Source organism: Canis lupus, chromosome 5, assembly GCF_048164855.1.
Source record: "Canis lupus baileyi chromosome 5, mCanLup2.hap1, whole genome shotgun sequence".
In the NCBI taxonomy this organism is placed as follows: Eukaryota; Metazoa; Chordata; class Mammalia; order Carnivora; family Canidae; genus Canis; species Canis lupus.
In genome coordinates, this window is record NC_132842.1 from 20,443,804 (window position 1) to 20,465,071 (window position 21,268).

At 39.6% G+C, this 21,268-nt stretch overlaps 1 protein-coding gene across 1 annotated transcript in view; it reads left to right on the plus strand.

Moving 5' to 3' along the window:
- CUBN (cubilin) overlaps positions 1 to 21,268 on the plus strand; it is a 265,984-nt gene that overhangs the window by 121,186 nt on the left and 123,530 nt on the right. Inside the window, exons 32-33 of the mRNA XM_072825664.1 lie at positions 17,863 to 18,022; positions 19,793 to 19,906. Coding sequence (XP_072681765.1) covers positions 17,863 to 18,022; positions 19,793 to 19,906 — 274 coding nt within the window. The remainder of the gene's footprint in view (positions 1 to 17,862; positions 18,023 to 19,792; positions 19,907 to 21,268) is intronic.

Here is a 21,268-nt window from a genome sequence, read left to right on the forward strand (position 1 = left end):
TTTTTACATAAATACAAATCAGGAGGTAGATAATCTCAGGATTTGTTTAGCAACTCAGTTTCTGCTCTGCCATCCTTAGTATGTTGATTTGTCATTTTCTGTTTATTTCCTCATGGTCAAAAAATGGCTGCAGTAGCTCTAAACATCCTGAGTACAGATGCAGAGAAAGGGAGGGGAATTATGCTATTTGTTTCAATTTTGTATTTTTTTAATCAAAGAAGCAAAATTCTCACACAACAAATTCTCCCCTTACATATATGATTGGTCAGAATTGGCTACGTAAGAGGTTAGGGAAGTTTTAGTGGAATGAATTTATCATCACTATTTCAAATCAATTATTATTAAGCCTTTGGGGTTTTCATGGGTTCTACTTTTCTTGAGATTGGAATAGCCCGATCTGCTACTTAAACAAATCAGTGTCTGATAGGACAGAATAGATTGGAGGATGGAGATGGAGGAAAGAATGATGCCTATTAGATGACCAAAGTTTCTGTTACTACCTTCAACTTTAATACATTCTCACCTGAAACTAATGCTTTATCCTTAATGTTAGAGTGAATGAGGATGCATTTTAAGATTTTCTTTTTGTTTTTAATTTAATTTTTTTGGTGACTTGTTTTTTTTAACAAAAGATTTTCCATCTTTCATTTGTATTTAGAGACATTTCATTTAAATATAAACCAGATTCTCTTGGCTAATGAATCTTTCTATTTTTAGTTTCCTGATAGTTTCTTACACAAACTCCAACTGGCTAGCTTTCAGATTTAACTCAGGGAAGATCGAAAGGTGTTTCATATTTGTCAAAGTAGCCCAGTCAAATGGTTTGATTTCAAATATTGTTTTACAAGATGAAATCAGTTATCTACTTTAAAAGTTCGATTTATTTATGACTATGTATTAGTCTTCTAAATGAATCTTCAGAGTCTAAGTTGGTGATGCATTGTACAACCTTAAGATCTAGAATATCCACTCACCATAATGGTAACTCAGACCAAGACTAACTCTCCTGACAGAGACAGTTTAAACATTTTACATGATACTTAAAGCACTTTCCTAAATGTAGCAAAAAACTCACAAGATAGTGTAAAATTTCTGAGTTAATATCTGTGAGAGATGTGAGCCTAGTATTTGGGATAGCTTTTGCCTATAGGGCATTTGCTGATTCAGAAGCGGTTAGCAGCACTTCTGTGAGCCTCTCAGGGCAAAGAAGAGCAAAGTTTGAGTCTACAGCCAGAATAGGGTAGAAGTCCTGGTAAACCATCCCATATCCTAGGTAAAAGGAAAGTAAAAGAGCCTTCACAGAAACTGCATACCAGCTTTGAGTCACCTGAGTGGCCCCCAAAATCTGAAGCCATGGAAAAATGAGAGGGGACCTTGTACTGCTGTACATCTTTGCACATCTGACAAAAGCAATTTAGAATCTTTTTCAAAGGGAGATAAAGTCATCCTAGATCTTCTTTCTACTAATAATTTTTCATGTGCAATAGCCAGCACACTATCAAAGACATGTATGCACATGAGATAATATAACATAAATGCGATACAGTATGAATAATGGACAACGGAAGCAAACACTAATATGGTAGATTGGTAAACAATTATGATTACTAAGCTCATGGGGATAAAAGTCAAACGTAAAGCTCTTAGCAAAGAAGTGCAAACTATAAAAGGTGACATTGCAAAAATGAAAAAGAACCAATTAAAGTCTTTAGAACTGGATAAAATATAATAGCTGAAATTAAGACCTAGTCAAATTAATGTCTAGTCTAGTGCTAGACATTAGACAGAGATGAAGAGAGAAATAATAAACTAGAAGATAAGTCAGAAGAATCTAGTTGGGGGGGAAAAGTACAGATAAGCAAAAGGATGGAAAATATAGAAGAGAGGTTAAGACACATAGAGGAGGCTTATAAAAGGTATAACATACATTTAACTGTAATCTCAGAAGGGAAAGTGAGAGATAAATGGAACAGGAGCAATAATTAGACAGCTAATGACTAAGACTTTTCTCAAACCAATGAAAGATATCACATTAATAAAAACAAGAATCCTAGGGAACCCAAACAACTGAGTAGAAATAGAGAAATAAATAGACATACTAATCTAAAAAAAAATAAAAATAAAGGGGAAATGTTACGATCAGCCAGGAGAGTGGATAGGGGAACAGATTGCCTTTTAGGAAGTGGCACACTGAACACTGACTTTTCAACAGTGATAATTAGAAGGAGAAAAAACAATGGAATGGTATCTTTAGTCTAAAGAAAGAAAATAACTACCAACCTGAGACTCCATACTCTCCTAAAATAGTCTTTAAGAATAAAGGTGAAATAAAGCATTGAAACAGAAAAGGGGTCTTCAGGAGAAGTTCAAATGGGCCAGAAACAAAATGTTTACCTCACAGATTTGCCTGCAGTGGGCAATTCTCCACCATTTGTTTCCTCTCCCATTTGGTATGGTGCCAGGTACAGTATCTTCTCTTCTCTTTGGTAAAGTCTATAACCCATCCCATAGAATTCAACATACAAAAGCATGTGAACAAAACAAAGTCTAGGTCAAAGGCACGCCCAGCACGGCTGTGTTTTTCCCCCCTCCTATGTTCATGAGTAGAGCTTTCCACCTACATGAGATATAAATACACAGTTTTCTATTAACTACTGCCATATCCCAGCATGCAGCTGGGCTTGAGTTAACAAACTGTAGCATGAGGCAATAGATAGGAGCAAGTAAAACCTCAAATATGATCGAGTCATAGTCATGGAGACAGGAAAATAAACCCAAAGACAGGTGCTGGGAGGAGTTCAGTCTGACAAACAAGGTAAAATATAAAATGTAATAGTCCAAACAAGTTGTAGGAAAAAGGGAATCCTGTATAAAGTAGTTAGAGTATCCCTGCCAGTGGGCATATGGGGCATTCAGAAACAGATGCCACTCAGCACCTGAGCAAGACTCCGATATAAAATGTGAATTATATCAATCACATGGTGCCAGAGTTAAGAAATCCAGCTCTGTGGTGGGGTAAACCTGGGGCTGAGCCTGAATGTTGCCATTTTCCAGCAGTGTTGCCTTGGAGAAAGTGAACTTTCCAGCTTTCGTGTCTTTAACTGTGAAATAGTGATAATAAGAGTACCTGTGTCAGATTTGTTGTTGGGTTATTTGAGATTATGTAAGTGACTGGCTTTTCATATAGAAAGTTATTGATTCATGCTAGCCCTAATCAAAATGATGGTGGTGGTGAGTGCTGAAGATGGCATCTGAGCTGTACATGTACATTTGAAAATATTTCTATATATCTGGGTAGTCATTAAAGTCACAGAAGTAGGTGTGATCACATAAAATAACATTTTCTAGAGAAAAGGACCAAAAAATTCTTTAGGAAACATCACCATTTAAGGGGCAAATAGAGATAAGAGAGGAAAAGAAGATGAAGAAGAGGCACTCAGAAGTAGGTGGAGAACCAGAGAGAGTGGTAGTCTAGAAACGAGGAGTAAAGCCAATTTTAAGAGTGGGTGATCAAAGGTACCAAAGGTATCAAATCCGGCAGAAGTCAACTAGGAAGAGGTTTGAAGTAAAGCCACTGGATTCAGTCTTTGATAACCTTGGAAGGAGCAGGATGGGCATGGGTAGTAGTGGAAGACTCTAGATCACAATGGCTTAGGAGGGGCAGAAGCTTCTTAGCTTTTTCCTGGAGAAAAAGTTATGGCAGTGAGTGGTATAAGGGAATAAAAGGCTATGACCAATGGAGAGTTGTTTCTTGTTTTTTGGATTTTTTTTTATAATGATAGAAAAGTTTGAGCATGTGGAGTGGCAAGGTGCTGATGGGAAAGTAACAGCTGAATGTAAGAGAAATGGAGGGGTACCTCCATGGAATCAGTCAGTTAAGCGTCTGCCTTTAGCTCAGGTCATGATCCCACGGTCCTGGGATCGAGTTCCATGTCAGGCTTCCTGCTCATAGGGAGACTGCTTTTCCCTTTTGCCTTTTGCCACTGCCTCTGCTGTGTTCTCTCTTTCTGTCAAATAAATAAATAAAATATTTTTTAAAAGAGATAAATGGAATAATTGATGAAGTCATATTCAAGTTAGAGACCTGAAGAAGAGATAGATTGATCCTATAGATTTCATATTTTCAGGATGAGAAATTAAAACACATGACTAACCCCAACGATATATAGTTTTCTTTGGTTTGCAAATTTATTTATATTGAAACTTATAGAAATCACACGTAAGCTAGGTCACTTTTGTTTGTATAATTTATAAATTACCTTTTTAGAAAAAGATAAAGTAATGTGAAGAAGGACTATTCTGGTAACCTAGGGTAGAGATCAGCTGTGTGTGGTTGCCAAGCGGACCCAGTTACAGGATGGGAGGCCTGCAGAGCTTGGAACCAGGCAGGCAGTGTCCTGGCGAGGCTGGAAGCTTGGCTTCAAGTTACAGTTAGTTGTCTGGGGGTTCATGAAGGCAAGCATTGAGGCACCAGCCCTCTATCGTTTATAGCTAGATGGACACTGGATGTAAAACGTGCCCTACAGTCCAATATCTTACATAACATCTCTGCAGTTTAAGTTCATACAAAGCCAGTCATTCATTCTGGAGGCATTCAATTTAATTTCTTGGTCCTGTTGCTTGGACAAAGTCATTAGCAAAGAGAAAAATATTCAGCTGCCGATGATGTTGCCAGATAATGTTTGTGTTCATGGGACTTTTAATAGAGCTCAAGTGTACTTGTTGAATGCCGAGGTAAATTATGGCTGGATGGGACCAGGAATCATGTTTTTTAAACTTCTGTAACAGTTTGGGTCATCAGAAGAGGAGATATTAATTTTAATAGACATTATTGCTAATAGTCACAAACACATAGGTACATAGAATGGTAAGTTTGCAACAGGAGAGATTAGAGATAATTTACTGTCATGTGCTGATTCTTTTGGTAGTATTCTTATTTTGAAAAGAAGAGCATCAGGATCAAGACGTGGCAGAGGGGCGCCTGGGTGGCTCAGTCAGTTAAGCATCTGTCTTCAGCTCAGGTCTTGATCCTGGGTCCTGGGATGGAAGTCTGCTTCTTCCTCTCCCCCATGCTTATGCTCTCTTCCCTATCTCTGTTGCTATCTCTGTCTCTCTCAGCTGAATAAATAAATAAAACCTTAAAAAAAAAAAGACCTAGTGGAAATTAATAGCAGGACCAACACCAAAATATAAGCAAGCCTACAATAAGTATTCCGATAAGATATAAAAATTTCAGTGTACATGCAAGGAACTGAATTCCAGAATAGAGGACAACTAAAAAATAGGAGAGGATAAAAACCAGGGTTCTTCTGCAGCCATTTTAAATTTTCTTTCAGATGAACGCAGACTTCATTTATCAATATAAGAAGGAGTGTTAGGATTCCAGATGAGGTGGAAGGTGTCTTTGCCTTGAAGTCAGGTGATCTAGGCTATACCCACCCATTCAATCTTTGGTGTCAACTACGCCCCAGACCCTGCTAGGCACTAGTGTCCGAGCATGGCTCTGCCACTCGATCTTTTCAAGGCTGAGGGATCTGAGTTTGCTCATTTATAAAATCATGTGCCTGGCAAACCCACGCTGACAGAGGATCCAGTTAGGAGTCGTGTCTGTGGGTAGGGAGAGCAGCACGAGGTGGGATGTGAAGAAACAGACACTGCGGGGCAGGTGACATCAGTGTGGTTCACTCCAGAGGTCACAGTCCAACCTGCACAACAGACTTGCTAAGCTTGGGGTTCCACTCTGGGGTGCAAGACTGGCCTTGGGTAGGAGGTTATCTCCATACTCCACTTGACGTGCAGAAGAGAGCTCTTCCTGTAGCAGGTCTGGTCCCCAGTGGTCCTAAGTGGAGGCCAGTTAAGTACACAGGGAACCCCAAGCCATCTCTCTTGGCTTTGTGGAAGTAAAGGCAACATTTAGCAAGAAGAAGAAATGGATGAAAAATTTTAAATGGAACAGTAATACACAGCCTCCATCCCCTTTCATATAACCAGTAGCAATAGTCTTTGTATCCCAAAGGCAGCAATCTAGTGCATGAATCACTAATGGATGCATGGCTGGATGAATGAATAAATGAATTCATAGTCTCTATTCCCGCAATAACCAGTGCTTTTGTGGAAAATTGCAGACGACACATTTGGGAATGTGTTGTGCTGATTTCACTCTCTGGCACATTTATTGATATACAATCTCACTATTTTGAGCCACATGAGAGCTTAGATAACACCACAGAAGCGTGTTTTCTAGAATTTCATGCTGCTATCATGAGAAAAGGGAGAGAATCTGAATTTTCTGACTTCTTTTGAAATGGTGGTGGCATCGTGGGGAGCTAATCAGAAAGCTCAACCGGTGCTCAGATTTCAACTAATTTGGTAATATGTTTGCAGTCTCCACTCAGTCCCCTTTGAGTGGCTGTGTAATTAACCTCAGGCTCTCCTGAATGACACATTGTGAGTATTTCTCGCTAAGGCAGCAGTGGGACCCACTGGCTGGGCATGACTCTGTATGGTCAGCACGAAAATGGCTCCATTATGTTGCCTTTCATGAAGGCTGAGTATTAAAGTGACCTCCGACTGACAGTGTAATTGCTTAATTAGAGTCTCTCTTCCGAGCCTTAAATCCATGTAGCCCTGCAAGCTCTTATCGATCTCTGAGAAATGCTGGTGGTAGCTCAGTGGGAGAGCAGGAGAGGTCAGTTCTGTAGCTCCTGTGGGGCCCTGGAGCCTCCCGCCCTCTGATTTCAGCATCCTCTTTGCTCAGCACAAAGGAATGTCTGCCTTGTGAGAATTGGTCAGAAGCAGATAAAAGCAAGCAGAGCACAGTCCAGCTCCAGCCCCTCAGTTTGGAGAAGATATACATTAGGGCTAACAGAGCCTAGTACAAAATAAAAAAAAAAAGTGCACACGATGAGTAACTGTTTTCTTTCTGAAGCTTTTTGTGCCAATCTAGGAGAAAGAAAACAAAGTGTGTGATTTGAAGTGAAGAAGACCAGACCCCCTACCCCCATCCAGAGCTGCAGTGTCTGCTGTTCATGTGACAGTAAGGCGCGGGGAAGAGCAGGACAAACAGAACACTGAATCCATATTTTATTTTATTTTTTTTGGACGCTACCCATTATGTGTTTTCTTTTAAAACAGTGATCTTTCCCAAAACAGCAAATAGATACAGGAATAATAGAACTCAGGGCTTCAAAGAGACAATGGAAGCAATTCTTTAAATATTTATTGTTTTACAAATAAATCCATGACAAAAGTCAGTCTCTCCCTGCCTCCATTTCTTCCCTTCCTCCCTCCTTTTCTCCCACAGAAAGTTCAGTGTCCATTTGATACTCGAGGATGATCTCTGATGATTTCTTTAAAACGTTTTATTCTGTGACTTGCTTTTGATAACCTGCTTAGCCATTTTGCTTTCCAGTGCCAAATTAGTCACCAAAAGCTGTGCCGATACTTTCCATGCCCAAAGCAAAGCATAATTGAATTGAAGCCACAGTTCTCAATCTGCGGGCACAGGCTTTGTTTTGTTTGCATTTCTGCTCAATCTCCCCAAATGCTTGTGTATTCGTGAAAACAAAATGAGCTTCTTGGATTTCTTTTCCTATCAACATTTCCAGTAATTTTTGAGTCACTGCTTGCACCAATGACAAATGACTAGAGGTTATAATCTCTAAAAATTGAAGACCGGTTGCAATAATGTAGAGCAAAGGAATAGGGGTGACAAAGTCCTGAGGTGAGATGTGTGGCTGTGAATTTAACCTAGTGTCTAATCTCAGAGGCACAGAGTTGGCAAGCGTCACTAACTGAGGAACCCCACACTTCTCCCACCACCACCACCTCCACCCCCAAGGAAAGCTGCTATAATGAGTAACATTTTCATTTCCTTCCTCACAAACACTTATGACTTTAACAGCTTGGATATTTTCCAAAGGGATTCCCCTCCCTATCACTTAATATTTCCTTTATCTTGGAGAAGTTTCCATTCCAAAACGGGAATTCCATGAGCAACTACACCACCACGTGTAGCATGTGAAAATACTTTACAGGCTCCCATCCGCTAAACTGCCTTTTTACGCCAATGTGAATGATCTCTTCTGTCCCCCCCAAATATCTTGTCCTTCACCCTGATAATCTTTATGGCCATCCAAAACGGTAGACATGTGTTGCAAGGAGTTAACAACAAAATAAAAGGTAAAGACTGGGTTGAAAATCAAATGAAGCCAGAGCCCAGGTGGGAGAAGAAGCCATGCTAGACCAGACATGTTGTGGTTTTATAGGCCAAAAAAAGGACAGGAAGTGAATTTATCTCTGAATCTCAGAAGAAAACTGAGTTTAGGAATCAGGGCTACAAATTTTAGGTTTATTTACTGATCCTGGACACTCTGCCCTTGTAACATCGTCTGCTGAATTAGCCATGCTGGGAATCCCTGCATGTTCAGTGAGATGGAATGCATGACAGGTGCTGACTGCTCTGAAATCCATGGGGGCCCCAAATAAGACTTTCTAAAATGCCACTGAGGATGCTTTATTGCAGGTCTAAATACATGAGACACTTCCATTCTATCTCCTGAGCTCCCATGGACATCTCGCCTAGCTTCAGAGAATCATGATCTCTCAATATTCTATTCTCAATTAATAAAACTTGATTTTCACCTTTGCAGTTGGTTTCATGATAATTGATCAGATGTCCCATGGATGGGATTCATATATTGGCTCTACACAGCTTAGTGTGTGACTGTGAGCAAGTGCTGTTTTCTGAGCCTTAATTTTAGCAACTGTAAAGCGGAATTGGAAGAATTGAAAATTTTTAAATGTAAAGTGTCTGGTACAGATAAATGTTAATTGCAGTTCCTCATTTTTCTACTACTACTACTACTACTACTACTACTACTACTTCCATTAATACTAATACTATGTTACAGGTCTTATCTTTTTAGAAACTGTGAGCTATATGTAGATAAAATTGGATCCGTGATCTAAAGTTCATTGCTAACTATCATCATTAGTTATGAATATTCATTTTATCTTACCTCAATATTCTTTAAAATCTTAAAATATCTATTATAAATTTTTCACACATTCTCCACTCTATAATCTCAGTGAATTGTATCACCTCATAAAAGTGTTGTTTAATACCTTCCAGAAGATTCACAAATAAGTTCAGAAGGAAAAAAGTAGTAGTGCAGAAAATGAAGCCAAGGGATGCCTGGGTGGCTTGGTGGTTGAGCGTCTGCTTTGGGCTCAGGGTATGATCCTGGAGTCTGGGGATCGAGTCCTGCATTGGGCTCCCTGCAAAGAGCCTGCTTCTCCCTCTGCCTATGTCTCTGCCTCTCTCTCTCTCCCTATCTCTCATGAATACATAAATAAGATCTTTAAAAAAAGAAAAAAGAAAAGAAAATGAAACCAAGAGCATATTCATACACACATATCTATTCATAAACATTCATAATTTGTTTGCATGGGAAGCTCAGTTCTGAAGCTCAGGCCAAACACTGTTGTACTTTGGGGATTATAAAACATGCTGTGTATTTGCCTTTGAATTAAAATAGTTTCCTCTTACTCTAGCTTGTAATAGTTTTAACCCACACATTTAATTGGTGTATTTCCTCCCTAAGCAAGATGCAACTTCGTAAAACCAGAAAATAGGAGATGCAGTGGAAATGTTTTCCTAGTACTTCCTCCTCTCCAACATGATCTGAGGGAATATATTCCAGTTTCTGGAAAGGAAAATGCAAACATTACTGTGGAAGCTAGTGTTCATTTTCCTCTCTCAGTCATATGTTTCAGGCTGTGAGTGCTGACTATTTCAGTGAGGTGATCCTGAGTCACTCCGTCCGCCAGAGTATGGATCAGAGGCCAGCAGGCTACAGGCTCAGTGCTCTGCCTTGCATCAGATCAGACACCTGTTCTTTTGCTCTAAGCAAAGCATCAGTGATTGCTTGTCTTTATCTAATGCAATATTTTAAAGGATGGGAAAACTCAGCTTTCTTGTATCACATTTTACATTTTATAAAGAGCATGCTACAGGGGCAGTTACTGGGGACTTGAGCTAAAGGAGACACAAATTTAGGCAGGGAAAACTTCAGGCTGCCATGGTAACCAAGGTGAGAGGTGATGAGGTCCCACACCCAGAGGAGGCCCTGCAAGGGGAGTGGCAGGAGGAATCCAAGAGAGACTTTGGAGAAGGAATTGACAGGACAGAAAGATCATTTTGGCTTTTGGGGATATGGGAGAGGTCTAAAAATACTGGGCAACTGGGTGACCTGCTGTTGGCATTTTCTGAGGCAAGAACTGAGAGTGAAGGAGGATTTAGGGGAGAGGATATAACTTCAGTTTGAGACGCTGATGTTCAAGGTTTGTGGGGTCATCCAAGCAGTGATGTCTGGAATGCCATTGGATATATAAGCCTGGAGCCTGGAGAGAGGTCTATAGTTGGAGATAGTAGCCAACTAACAAATGCCTTGGAGATCTTAAAACAGAACCCGTATCTATTTAGCTACATTCCTGTCAGGTGGCTAAAGGCCAGATTAAGTGGCATTGCTATCCATCTAGCTTAGATACTGTCATATGAATAACATTATTTTCTTGTCTTTGTACAGCATCATTTATTTACATGTCTGACTGGTACACACTTAAACATTTCAAATAAATGGTATTTAAAACTTTAACATGTTCCTCATTTTAAATTTCTAAAGTATAGAAAAGAAGAAAAAAGAAACTAATGCCATCTATAATATTGCAATATAAGGATAAACTGTTAAACATTTTGGCTTAATTTCCTACACAAACCTACCTATCCAAACACACATGCACACTTACACACACATAAATGCGGACAGTTAAGATAATACCACACATCATTTCATATCCTACTTTTTCCACTTAGCATTATTGAATATGTTTCTCCTTAAAAATCATTTCTTTGGCTATATAATCAATTATATGGACATACTAGAATTCATTTAACCACTAGCTTACTATTGATCACTTTGATCGCTTCTTTTTTTTTTATAATCTATCAAGAGCATATATATATATTTTAAGATTCTATTTACTTATTCATGAGAGAGAGGCAGAGACACAGGCAGAGGGAGAAGCAGACTCCATTCCAGGATCCTGGGATCACACCCTGAGCCAAAGGCAGACGCTCAACCACTGAGCCACCCAGGAGTCCCTCAAGAGCATATTTTTATGTGAATCTTACTCTGCATATCTTATTATTTCCTTGATACAAATACTCTTTTCTTTACTGAACACTCTGTTATGAAACATTTTAAGTATATAGAAAATTATAGACTGTATTAATGCATGTAGAGTATATAATGAACAAAATCATTTCACTGTCCAGACTTGCCCAAATCTAATACTGTGCCATATCTGCTTCAAGTTCTTTTTGTTTCCAAAAGAAATGAATTGCTCAAGAGACCATGAAGTCCCATGTGTAGCCCACACTGATACTAATTCTTAATCTAATCTTGGAGGAGACCACTTATGAGAATTTGGGTTTATTATTCCCATGGCTATTTTATACTCTTCCAATTTTTTATACTTTTTCATATACAGGACACAATACTATTTTGCATGTTTTAAAAGTTTACGCAAGTAATACCATACAATACAAGATCCATCCATTTGCTCTTTTCACTCAACGTTCTATTTTTAAAAGTTATCTATGTTGTAATGCATTCAGCTCTAATGCATTCTTTTTGCCACCATATGGTATTCCATTTCATGAGTATACCACAAGTCACATACCCATTCTCCCATTGATGTACATTCAAATTGCTTGCAATATTTGGCTGTTGCAATTCTTAGGGCAATGGACATTCTTATACATATTTCTGAATGCAATAATGCAAGAGTTTCCCTAGGGGAGACACACTGAAGTTAAAGTGCTAGCTTTTACATTTACTCTGTGTTGCCAAATTCCAATAAAGTTGTATGTATGAGAATTCTTATAACGAATTGGAGAAACTCACCTTCACATTCATTCTATATACTTTCCATTAAACTTTCAGTACATGGTCTTGGTCTTATTTGATCTTTACAATGATAAGGCAGGGAAAGAATTCTCTACTCCCACTTTTAAGCTGCTAAAATGATAAACAGAAGCTTCTAACATGCCTTGGCGAGAAAACAAATACCATAGGTCAACCCAAGAGTCAGGTCTAGGTGACCTGACTTCCAGGTGTTCTGACCTTAATTAAGGTCTCTGTTTTTCCCATATGTTCTGAATCTAAAGATTGGTATGCTGCCCATTAGGCCTTACTTTGTCCCATGGAAAATATCAGATGGGCCAGAATCTGTGCATAGCCTGTCAGCAAAAGTCTTGCAACTGAAAACACTTGAATGGCGTGGTTTGAGCTGATCATGGATGTGGAAAGCCATTTTTAAAAAAGATTTATTTATTTATTTGGTGGAGGGAGAGGCAGAGGAAGAGGGAGAGAGAATCCCAAACAGACTCTGTCTGCACTGAGCATAGAGTCCCATGTGGGGCTGAATCGTATCGCCCTGAGATCATGACCTGAGCCAAAACCAAGAATCAGATACTCAACCGACTGTGCCACCAGCTGCTCTTAGGTTGTCAACATCCACTGAGGCTCCACTTTTGGAGTATTTATGAAGCTGTGTTGCAGAGTGGGGCAGGTATTTTAGGGAAAGTGTTTAGGGAGGAACATAGATTTAAAATCACTGCATTTCCTGAACTAGGCTGGATACTTTGGTATTAATGGATCCTATAAACTCTTGAACAATTTGTAATAGCCTTACTTTCCAAAGAACTAAAGCAGAAACAAAGAAAGAAAACAGTGGGACTCCCCTTAAGGGTAACTGGATTCCCTGAGTGCTTCTACTGTGCCAGGAAGCACATACTACTGCAGTGACTTCTCCCTCCATCCCTGAGAGAAGCAACTATTAAAAGGCCAGTGAAGGTGTCACACTAGCTTCATTTCTCTGCTTTGCCCCCACAGCTCAGCCCACTCAGCATCTGCCCATCATCATGCCCTAACAACTCACTAGACCTCCAGTGACCCCCAAGTCACTAAGTTCATGAGTAATTTTGCTCCTTTCAGTAGAGTTTTCAGTGGTTGATCACTCCAGGTGTGGAAAAGGAGACTCAGAGGTCTAGGAAAACCACTATTTTCCATAATATTTTCAGAACTTTCTGTGTAGAGAAGTAAAGAGACAAGGGAGGAAGTCACCCCAATGGCCATTTCTTGCCACTATTCACAACCCTTTACTCTTACTTCTTATGGCCCTTACATTTCTCTCTCTCCCATGTTAAGAGAATGTTGGAATTTATAATTGTTTTCTTCATTTCTCCAAAATACCCTAAACTCGCTCTTTTGAGTAGCAGACTTTGACTAAATATTTCAAGCACTGGCAGGTGATTACTGCAAAGAGCAACATAGCAGTCAAGTTCTAATGTGATATCGGACATCCTTGTCTTTAAGACTCCATTGTCCATTCCTTCCACACTTCTTCATTTCGCAACATCTGCATTCGTTATCTATTGCTGCATAACAAATTTCCCCAAAACTTAGTGCCTTGAAACAACAGCATTGATGATTTCTGTCGTCAGCGGGATTCAGCAGATTTGATTCATGGCAGACAATGGGCTGGAGGCCTCCCTCAGCTCCTCACCAGGCAGGCTTCTCTGCTAGTATCTTCCAGCACAGCAGCTTGCTTCAGAGAGGCCCAGCAAGAGAGAGAGAGCTGATGAGATGTACACGCTGAGACTAGTGGCACCGTGTGAGGGGGCCCCAGTTGCCAGAGCTGATGCAGAGGGTCACCCAGTTAGGTTTTCATAACTGCCGTGAAGAAAGCCACCTAGAGGAGCTGCCCCAGCCTCTCCAGCTGATGAGAGTCCATCTTTCATAACCTAATCATGGAAGTGACATCCCATCACTTTGGCCCTTATCCGTTTATTAGAAGCAAGTTATTAGGTTCAGCTCACATTTGGGGAAAGGGAAGCAGTTATACATGGGCATGAATCACTGGGAGCCAGATCAGAAGCTGCCCTCACTGCCCATCCCCTATTCCCAGTTGGGTCATATCCATGGGTTATGTCCCTTTTCTGGGCTCCAAGCTCAACCATATTGTTGGACAAATCCCCACCTTGGGACTTCTTTCTGTTTTTGCTTCCATAGCTTCCTACTTTTATTCATTTCTTAAACAGCAATTTAGCTTTCTCTTTGTCTCACTTTAATAATAGAGACTAATACCTCTCAAGAACTTACTGTGTGCCAGGAAGCCCTGTAAGTACTTTGCATTTTTGCACTCATGTAATTCTGAAGAACAATATGAGTTATCTGCTTGTGTCAGTCACACATATTTCTATCATCAGTCACTATCTGGGAAGGCAAAAGTTCCCTTTATTTTCTCAAATTACCAGTGCTTAGGACTCTGACCCCAGGACTCTATACATGTCATCAGAAAAGGATGCTAGTCTCATACCTGAATGGCTCCCCACCCCAATGTCACTTTTTGCTGGAGTCGACACATATTACCTGTGAAAAAGGATTGATATTTCCCAAATCTCCTTAAGATATTAAACATCAACTATTAAAATTTGTAAATATTTGGCTCAGTTCTAACATCTGGTTAGAGCTTAAAGTATGGAGGGTTTCTGATAGTCCCATAATATCGTGTGTCCTGAATACTCTGGGTTTTGGGGACAGGTCTGATGTCCTTGGCCCACCTTCCACCTTCTGTGTTCTCCTGCTATGCTGGCAAAAGGCTGGCACAGCTAGTGAGAAGGGCACCAGAGAGCTATGCATGTGGTGTGGCCCATGCCCTGTGATTAGATCCTCCTCCACTGCCATTTGAGCCCAGAATGTAAAAAGCCTTCCCAGAAAGCAGCCCCAGTTGACCCCTTCCCACTGTGAATAGCCTCTTGTACCCACTGTCATGCCTGCTGTGCATGTATACATTCTGATCCATGAGAGGGAGGAGAGCTGTTTTTTAACTCTGGGCTTTCCCTCATTCTTATTCCCCTGTTCTTAGAGACCATATACGCTTACATGTGTAATTCATTTACTCATCTGTACATTGGGCATTTATTTTCTGTTATGTGCCAGGTCTTACTCTTTTAAAAAGTCTCCCGTTTTCATGTGATAAATATGTTTAGGTATTTTTAAGAAAGATTTGTCTATTTATTTTAAAGAGAGAGAGAGTGAGAGGAGTGGGGAGAGGGAGAGAATCTTCAAGCAGACTCCCTGCTGTGCACAGAGCCCAACACATTTCTTATAATGACCCTAAGATAAAGACCTGAGCCAAAAGTGAGAGTTGGGTCGCTTAACCGACTATACCACCCAGGTGCCCCAAGGTTAGGTATTTTGAATGTGTGTGTTGGAATCTGGAAATTTGATAAAACTCTGGGTATTTCGTAATGACACTGATTAACTTCTTGTAGGAATTCCCACTTCACCAGATATGCCTTTGTTTTTCGAGCCCCAGTGATTGTAGCTTTCAGTGATGGTGGCCACTTTTTCTTTTGTGGATTCAATTTCAAAACTTTACTAATGTAGTCGAGAAAAGAGTTAACAGAAATGTGCAGGTTTTGGGAATTTTGTTTTTGTATATTTCTCTGACTTTTACCACTTGAGCAGCAGTTCAGAAAACCAATTCTCAGGCCTAGAAAACTCTTGGCAGTAGACTTAAATAAGAATTACCTATCTATAAATTATGTGACTATGTTATATGTGTAGCCAATAATAATACAATTTGCTGGTTCTGCCTTGGGAACTAAATGGAAGTAAGGGAAAATGCATATTGATAATTTTTATGACTTTAGAATATTAAATAAATGGGAGCAAGGTTTCTCATATTTTCTCCCTTGCAGTTTTTTTCGTATAACTTTATTAATTAAAACTTAAATTTATTTGATATTACAAGTGTTAGGAACAGTCTCAAATAAAAGAATTGCTATTCTAAACTGTTCAAAAAAATCAATTATTTCTTTGGTAATCTGAGGTCTCATACTTTCATAAAGTGACAATTACTTTAATACATACATAACTTAACTGTCATGAACATTTTAAAGAGAAGTGACCCAATATAACATAGAACTTGGGGGGAGAAGAAATAAGTTCCTGACTCTACTCCTCACTATCTGTGTGATCTTGGATGAATCACTAGTTTATATTGAATAAGACAATAATAGCTAGTACACTTGTTAAGTCTCACTTTCCTCATTTAAAAAAAATCATACTGTGTTGAGGACTAGGTTAGGATGTTTGTGATGGTGCTTATAAAATGACAACATGCTAATCAAATGTAGGGTGCCACTGGTATATAATTTGGATTCAAGGACATTTGGAAACCTTCTCCCTCAGATCCGTTTCCTGCAAAGTAATGACCCAAAGCATATGAAGTGCAGCCAAGACCCTTTGATTCCAGGGTTGGGGTGGGAATGGGAGAAGTGGGAAACATGAAGACCCTCTGGAAGATGTACCAATTTGAATAAACCGCAGGGAAATGGCTCATTTGTATAATTTTCTGAATCTTTTAGCCTTAAATTTCTATCTGACTTTTTTTTTTGCCTTAAGAGGATTGCAGCCGTTTGGAAAAGGAAGAAACAATACCTACTTACTCACTAGGCTTCTGAATTTGGGGGAAAATAAAGGAGACTAGAAGAGTCTTGCCTTTGTGAGTGTATGGACTTGTAAAAAATCTTCAAAGTACGTGTTGTTTCTGTTGGTGGTGTTTTTTTTAAGTGGAGGGAGTCTATAAACCTCACAGAACTCCAGTGTTCCATTAAAGCATAAGAAATGCTGTACTAAACAAATAAATAAATCACCATGAGAGAAGCAATTGATTTATGTAGGTAGTCTTGACCACGAGTCAATTGGTATATTTTCCAGACTCCTAAGGCATTCTAGAAGGTATTCTTTAAAGCAAGACAGTATTAATATAAAATTACTGAAATCTTAGGATGTTATATCTGTGTAACATTAGGAAAGTATAAAGCCAAGTCTAGAAATAATAAAGTCTTGGATTAAACCAAGTGGCAATGTTTGTGAGTAGGTTGAAATATAAATGTAGATAAGAGGTTTTGTAATGATGACTAATATGTTGTTTTGAATACTGTTGATGGTGTTTAACATGTTCAAAAGAAGCAGTCAGACTAAATTGGAAACTATAATTTGACTTGGTTAAGAAAATGTAATTGAGCTTTTAATCAATTTTTTAAAGTAGGCTCCACGCCCAGCATGGAGTTTCAGCCTAGATCATGATCTCAGGGTTGTGAGATTGAGCCCCAAGTCAGGCTTCCTGCTCAGTGGGGAGTCTGCTTGAGATCCTCTCCCTCTGGCCACCCTCTGCCACAGCACATGCTCTCTCTCTCTCAAAAAAAAAAATAAAGAAAATCTTTAATCAATCAACCAATCAGTCAATCCAGGGATGTCACAGTGACTCTGACACAGGAACTTCCACTGGAATTCATATAAGTTCCCTAGACATGGTCAATGACTCAGACACTCCCAAGGACTATGTGATGAGATAATGAAATAAAACACTAGATCCAGCAAATGTGTTGTTTTCCACTCACTTTCCTTTTTAAAAAAATTTTTTTTAAAGATTTTATTTATTTACTCATGAGACACACACACACACACACACACAGAGAGAGAGAGAGAGGGAGGCGGGCAGAGACATAGGCAGAGGGAAAAGCAGGCTCCATGCAGGGAGCCCGACGTGGGACTCGATCCCGGGGCTCCAAGATCGCACCCTGAGCTGAAGGCAGGCCCTAAACTGCTGGGCCACCCAGGCGTCCTTCCACTAGCTTTCCAATGTGTAGATAGCCCATGGAATATGGGCCTTATACCTGTATATCTGAAGTTCTGAGTGACTATTTTCCATTGTCTTTTATAGGCATATGATGGTTTAAGCTCCACAACTACCCGCCTTGCCAGTGTGTGTGGAAGACAGCAGTTGACTAACCCCATCACCTCTTCAGGAAACAGCCTCTTTTTGCGATTTCAATCTGGTCCTTCCAGACAGGGCAGGGGCTTCCGAGCTCAGTTCAACCAAGGCAAGTACTTCCTGTATCTGTGTGTCTCCTCGAGGCAATGGCCATCTGTTCTGGAGTGTCCTCAGTGCTACAGTGAAATGAGGCCAGTCCTCAGAAATTGGTCCCAGTGTTCTACCTGACAGGTGAAAATTTAAATAGAATAAAGGAACTATCATTTGCAATTACTCCAACTGCTCATCCTTGAAGTTTACTCTTGTCTAACAGATCCTTTGGATCTGTGTATCTCTCAAGCAAGCTTTCAGATTAATACTTAAAAATGTTTTTTTTTTTTAATACTAGAGTCATTATAAAAAAGTGTCCAAATTCATTCATTTGTAGATAAACTATGTCACACGTATCCAAGATTTTATGCTGGGAGGAGATACTCCATTATAAATTATAAGACATGTCATGTAGAGTCAGATTCTATTCTTCTGGGTAATTTCTAGTCTATCCTTCCAGGTCATTTTTGAATCCCACCATTATCCATCTAAGAAATCAATATTGTTTTCCATGGTTTTCATTCTTATATCACCACATCTCAGTTCATCCTACTTATCCTTTTCACCCATTGCCTTTCATCTGGCCATTCTTAGAAATTAACCCTTTTTCCTGCTGTCAGAGAGGGAACCCAGAGCTGGAAGAGTTGTTGATAGGCTTCAGTGTACCTCTGGGTTTTAGTCAGCTGGTCCTTGTCATTTCAAATAAGTGTGGTCTAATTAGTCATTTGATCTGTTTTGGGCTTGCTTGTATCCTATAGGAAAGAACCCTGCCTAGGAATGGTTTCTGGATCTAGATCTCCCAAAGATGCATTGTAGACTTTAAAGCAAGGCAGACTGCATAAATCAGTCACTCCCCAAAGAAAAGAATAGTTTCTGGACACTTTTCATTTTGCATTTAATTAATTACTTATGGTTTGCTTCAGAGTAAACAAAGTCCCCAGTATGTCTCCTCTGGATCATTATAAAGACTCATTGCCTAGCCCTTTCCCCATCTTCCTCCAAAGTCAACTCACAAAAGCCCCACTCTGGTCATGCCCTGGAGCACTCCATTAATCTGTCCTGGCTCTGCACTGCCTAGGGAATGGAGCCCCAGTTCCTTCAGATGTTACCCATGGGCCCTGGGACCTGCCCCAATCTTTTTTCCATCATCATTTCCAACACTGCTCGAGAGCGCCACACTTCAGTCAAGTCTGTGTAGTCACAGGCTTGAAGCTCCTCTTTGTCAGAGCTCAGGCTGTTGGCTCTCTGGATTACGCTAACTCAGCCCCAGTTCCTCCTTCAGCTACCATGTGGTCCGTGAGACACCCCTTACTCTCTCCAGCTGGCCCCAGACTTTCCTCTCTGCACTGCCACGGAGCCTTGTGCTTCTCTGATAATACATAGCCATTCTTATGCAGTCTTGTTCAATTAACTATTTCCAAAAAAAAAAAAAAAAAAATAGAAGTTGCTCATAAAGAGGTTATCCTAATACCTATGATTTATGAGTGAGTTGAGTAAGTAGATCAATACTAGAGCTTTGTTTGAGTGATTCAGGCAATTCATAGCTATTTAATCTGTTGTTCTGTGCCACTCCTCACTTCCTGCAATTGATGAATATTATTATAAACCTACAGTGCATTTCCACATTCTCATGGTTTATGTGCAGCTTCCTTGGCAGAGTATTTCCTGGGCATGCATTTCAGAAATAGGAGAAAATCATATATGTTTATGCTTATAAAATCATTGTTTTGTACAGTCTGTAGAAATCAAAAGTATAAAACGTGTGTGTGTGTGTTTGTGTGTTTCTCAGTCTGCGGAGGCCACATCCTCACCAACTCATTTGATACTATATCCTCTCCATTGTTCCCTGCCAAGTATCCAAACAATCAGAACTGCAGCTGGGTAATTCAAGCTCAACCTCCATGTAAGTAACAAAAATTAAAAAAGAAAATGAATCCAGGATGGATGGTGTCTGTGGGAAAGTCCATCTATGACTAATGTTCTTATCTTCTTCATGGTAACAATTGATGGCCTTCCTCTTCTTTTTATGGAAGTTCCCATTCCTGGTCTACATGAGAACAAGAATTTCCTAATCTGATAGAAAAGTAATTTTTACTGTTTATTCTCAGTTAAAAAAAAAATTCAAGGTTCAAGACCTAACAAAGGGAGTGGAGAGAACTCTATAGCCTTGCTGTATTTACAGGCATGGGAAATTGGGGGTGAGCAAAAAAATTGATAGTTTTTGACGCATGGGACTTGAATGTAGTAGATGCCCAGGACAGTTGCTAAATGACTAAATGAATAATAAGAACCATAGACTGAAAAATTAATAACTCATAGTTTGAGAATGCAATGCCATGAGCATATTGATTTTTGGTCAAAGTGGAAGCTAATTGTAAAACCTGGTCTCTCGTGCAATACAAGTATTAAAATTCTAGAACAGGCCTGGAAGAAACACTTTGTACGTGCTTATATTATTTTCCTTTTAAAATTACAGAAACTTATTTTTGACCTGGTAACAGCCTGGTGATAAGTATTACTGTCTACACTTAACAGACAGTGAAAATGAGGAGACCCCTGAGGACTCAAAGCAAAATGACTACAAACAGGGTGACCCTGGGGCCATATGAATCCTGTTTCAGATGAGTCCTGCCTTTCCTTGAGTTTTTCAGGAAAAATTCATGGTTTCAGACATAATGTAGGAAAGGCATTAAGTTCTTTGCTCTGTAATTAATGACCTTTTTGTGACAATAAGCAAATCACTTAAGCTAATGAGGTCCCCTTAACTAATCTAAAAAATGAAGAGTTTGACTTAAATATTCTCTACCACTTCTAGGGATATAAAGAGTAAACAAAAGAATGTCTTTATTGACATACATGTGATCTGGGCGTGGGTGAAGTAATCCTTAGCCAAAGAAAGTTGCCAGCCAGCCAGAAACTAAGCCTTCGATAAAGAAGCCCCCCTGCCTTGAGCTGAGCAGTTTTGCATGTAAGGATAATTTCCAATGAGTTGTAAAGCATTTAGATGAAAGATCTCACTGGTTCAAAGACATTAATAGGAAAAGATCCTATTCTGAAGATTAGGGGCCTTAGAAGAACAGCAAAAGAAAGACGTACCCAGGCACTTGCCATTCTGTAAGTAATTCAAAGCTTTCTTTATAAATGACTCCAAACCTCTTGGGCTCTGGCTTTGGCCTTCAAGTGAAAGGAAGAGAACTAGGCTATGCATACCAGGGTAGTGAGAGTGTCTCATTTACAAGTCAGGGAACTAATCTATTGAGAAATA